General features: G+C 40.6%; 1 protein-coding gene across 1 annotated transcript; it reads right to left on the bottom strand.

The window, feature by feature from the left end:
- Positions 1–552: 552 nt before the first annotated feature.
- LOC104959847 (collagen alpha-4(VI) chain-like) lies at positions 553–2,912 on the bottom strand (the record flags this gene model as incomplete). Its single annotated transcript, XM_010787758.1, has 5 exons — positions 2,892–2,912; positions 2,770–2,848; positions 2,021–2,166; positions 995–1,087; positions 553–606 (listed from the first exon to the last, which is right to left on the bottom strand). Coding segments are annotated over exons 1-5 (393 nt in total), but the record flags the coding sequence as incomplete, so codon positions are not given.
- Between the last annotated feature and the right edge of the window lie 872 nt (positions 2,913–3,784).

A 3,784-nucleotide genomic window follows, 5' to 3' on the forward strand; every position in this document is an offset into this window, starting at 1 on the left:
TGTCGTCGGGAGACAGACTACCTGTCTACAACCAAGTACTGGGTGAATTATAAAGAAACTAAGTAAGTGTCACGCCGCATTACTCTGTTATTGTCCGATGTCACTCCTGTGTTGTGTGTGTGTGGTGTGTGTGTGTGTGTGTGTGTGTGTGTGTGTGTGTGGTGTGTGTATATAATATATTTATATATGTTAAGTCTAGTTTGGTTCATACTCTCATCATTAATGGACGTCTCTTTAAAATGACCGCTCAGAGGAGAGGAGTTCTCATTTCTCTAACCGCCTGCTGCTTCCCCTCCTCTCTCCTCGGTTACCCTCCTCAGTCCTCAGCCCTCCGCTTGCATCTCCTGTGGGCGGCACTAAGTCTCGAGGATAGGAGTCGAGGAAAGGAGTCGAGGAGGGGAAATTAGAGTATTGAGAAACCTCTACTGTGTCACATCGTAAACCTCAAACACATTTAAAATCCTTCCTGTGTATTATAGCCATGTTTCAGGATCAGCCTGTAAACCAAGTGTGTGAGGATGGAATGAATAGACAATAAAATGAAGCACTTACGAAGTGGCCTTCCTCCCCCAGGAATCCCGGATGACCCCTCAGCCCCGGCTCGCCCTGTTTATAACAACATGGAGAGGCATTTAGAATAAAATATAAAGCAGAATAGATCAACGCATCTGGATAAATAAATACAAATCTTCCCCCAGAAGTGATGGGGAAAAGGACCTTGAAATTTACTTTGAAGTGAATTAAATGAGATTAACCACAATCATATCTCTCTCTATCCTTCATTTAAGTTAGGTGTATTATTAGTAATCTGTTATATTTCAATTGATGTAGAAAAAAAAAGTTAATTACAAACCTAATAATGATACCTGTGTGCATTTGTTTGACATTGAAATAGTATTTGGAATATACTATATATATTGTTATTACACTGTAAATTGAGCATCTTAATGAAAAAAGAGATTTTTAAGTTTAAAGGTGTGTGTGTTTCAGTCACCTTTGACCCCAGGGTGCCGCGAGAACCACGGATGCCTTCGTATCCCGAACATTTGCACATGACGTTGCAGCACTTCCTGTCCGACACCGTGTCCTGCAGAGACACAGAGGAGGAAACAGTGAAAAGAACATTTCATTTAAAGACCCTCATCAAACCAAAATGACCCCCTCGCATTCGTGTGACTCCAGCCACCGGTGAAGTTGAAGTTTAACTCCATGTCCGTCCAAGTTGTTGTTACCTCATCATTTAAACATTACTGTCATAATTAGTGCATGAATTCCTGATTCCCTTTGAACATTGACCACTAAATGCTAATGAGTTCATCCTTGAATCCAAGTGGAGGTTGAAGAAATTTGAAGAGATTTCCTCCAGACGTTCTCAGAATTTACGGAAATGGGACAGAACACCTAAAAGATATAATGCATGCATAAAAATAAACCGTCAGGTATGTTCTCTGTATTTCTTTGTTTGTTTTTTCCAAAATAGTTGTTGATCTCAATAAGATAACCTGATTTTAACAGAAAGTTATATTTTATTTTATATATATATTGGATATATATATATATAAAGGAGGTTTTAGTAAAAAGTACAGTAGTTACGACATTACTTTTAAAGTACAAATATATGAGTAAATGTACTTTCCACCACTGCAATATGTCAAATTACATTAGGAGAACCCCAAGGCTACATCCTAGGTCATCTTCTCTTTCATAAATGGTTACGTCCCGTGGTGTGGTGTTACGTTATATTTTGTTACTTCCCTTCTCCCCTAGATAATAAGGGAACGTAACCTATACAAATTTGAACATACACATGGCAACGTCCTCAATGAAGGAACTTTTGAGTAACACCTGTAGAATTGTTGGAAAGTGATCAGGGAGGAAATGATGGCAGACACTTCACCCTAACTTCCAGTGTGGCTTGAAAGCAAAATGTTTACTTTATAATTCTTCGGGACGTAGCTCCTGTAAGCAGACCGAGGGTCGGAAGATGGTTTTACTGTTAGCAGCACAATGAGGGACTCACGATCTGTTTGAGGATGGTTCTGCCCACGCTCGGCATTCCGATGCTCAGAGGTAGTTTGTGCTCGAGCCCTCTTCCGAACTCCACCATCTGCAGCTGGGCGGGGTCCTGGGTCCCCTCCAGGGCCACGGTGAGCAGAGCGCTGACCCCTGCATGCAAAAAACAAAACCACAGTTTGTAAGTTTAGTGGGTTTAGGCCCTTAGGACATACCACAGACCGAGAGCGCAAGATATTGAAGCAAACAAGAGGCGGGCTTCACTTATTACCTACTTTTTTCCTGGTGTTTTCTGCAGGTGGGTGTGGTAGTTTGAAATGACAGGTGTCAAACTGCCATGAACTACATAATTCAAGGCATCCCATCATTGCGATACTAATCGGAGGGACATACACATTTCCTTTTTCCTGTATTTAGTAAACCCCAAATATGTTTGTTTTTCAAAGGAGCAAGTTCAACTATTTCATGTTTATGGGTCACAATTTCTATATTGAATTAATTACTTTATACTACAATAGAATCAAAGATAATTGAAATCAACCGTTCGCCAAAATCAAGACACGTTCAATTAACAGCCTCTTTTAACGAGTAAAGGTGAGAGGGCAAGAAAGACGAAAGAACAAAGAAGGATAGAAGTGAAGAAAAAGCTGAATAAAATACAGAAAAACTAAAGAGCAAAGGAGAAAAATCAAGTGTTGGCAGAGTTTTAGAATGACTCAAATAACCACATTATAAAGAGGAGAATTAAAGACGTACCAGACTGACGCAGCAGCTCTGCTTCATGCTGCAGTGTCCTCACGTCTTCATCGAGTCCGTCTGAGAAGATCACCAGCACCTGATGGACGAGGTTCGATGTTAATACAATATTTAATGTGAGCGCACCTTAAGAAGCACCTCATCCTGTTTGGTCAGCAAATTAATATAATCATACTATACTATAAAAACCTTAACATTTGACTTATTTTTTACCTCCGTTCACTTCTTATTAAGCATTAGCGTCATTAGGTCAAAAACGTCCCTAATTAGACCCTCCAGAAAAACGCGATTCTGCGATCGCAGAATTTACCGCATAATCAGCAAAATGGCGCAGATTTTTAAAAGGCCGCATAATCCCCGCATTTTTCCACACAAAGTTGAGAAAAAAAAAAGTTGACTCGTCTTGACGTGACGTCATCAGCTCGCGCATCACAGAATGTAAACAACACTGTATAGAGGGAACGTGTGGAGCTCACAAGATAGAGAAAACACCAAGATGAAAAAATCTAATCCATCTCATTTACCGATGAACATTTCTACTAAAGACCGGGCAACAAGTGGGGGGAAACTATTCTGCACCCCGTGCAACTGTGTGTTGGAGCATAAGAGAAAATCGACGGTGACGACCCACTTTGATTTCTTTCAAACTTCCGAAATGCTTTCTGCTGCTGCGGACAGAAAGCCATTTTCAACTCACGTATCACCGAGGGATCAACTCCCAAAACCCTTTCGGAGGGCTACAGAAACGGAAGTGAGTAGCTACACGATTGAAGCCTGCAGATAACGACGAGTTAAATGAAAACAGAATGAGGCGGAGAAGTGTGTGATGTGGGGGGGGGGGGGGTGTGTGGAGAGATTAAATAGCCCAAAATTTCTTTTACAATAATATAACAATTGAATGTGTTTAATTGAATAGTAAAGGGGTTTAACGTTAGGTGGCAGGTGTGGTGTAAAGAGAGAATAAATAAGACAGCCAATATTTAAAAAAATCGTACCTCCCCCCTTCTCTTTTATT

The sequence above is a fragment of the Notothenia coriiceps genome, unplaced genomic scaffold (assembly GCF_000735185.1).
Source record: "Notothenia coriiceps isolate Sejong01 unplaced genomic scaffold, NC01 NC01_scaffold00031142, whole genome shotgun sequence".
NCBI lineage: Eukaryota > Metazoa > Chordata > Actinopteri > Perciformes > Nototheniidae > Notothenia > Notothenia coriiceps.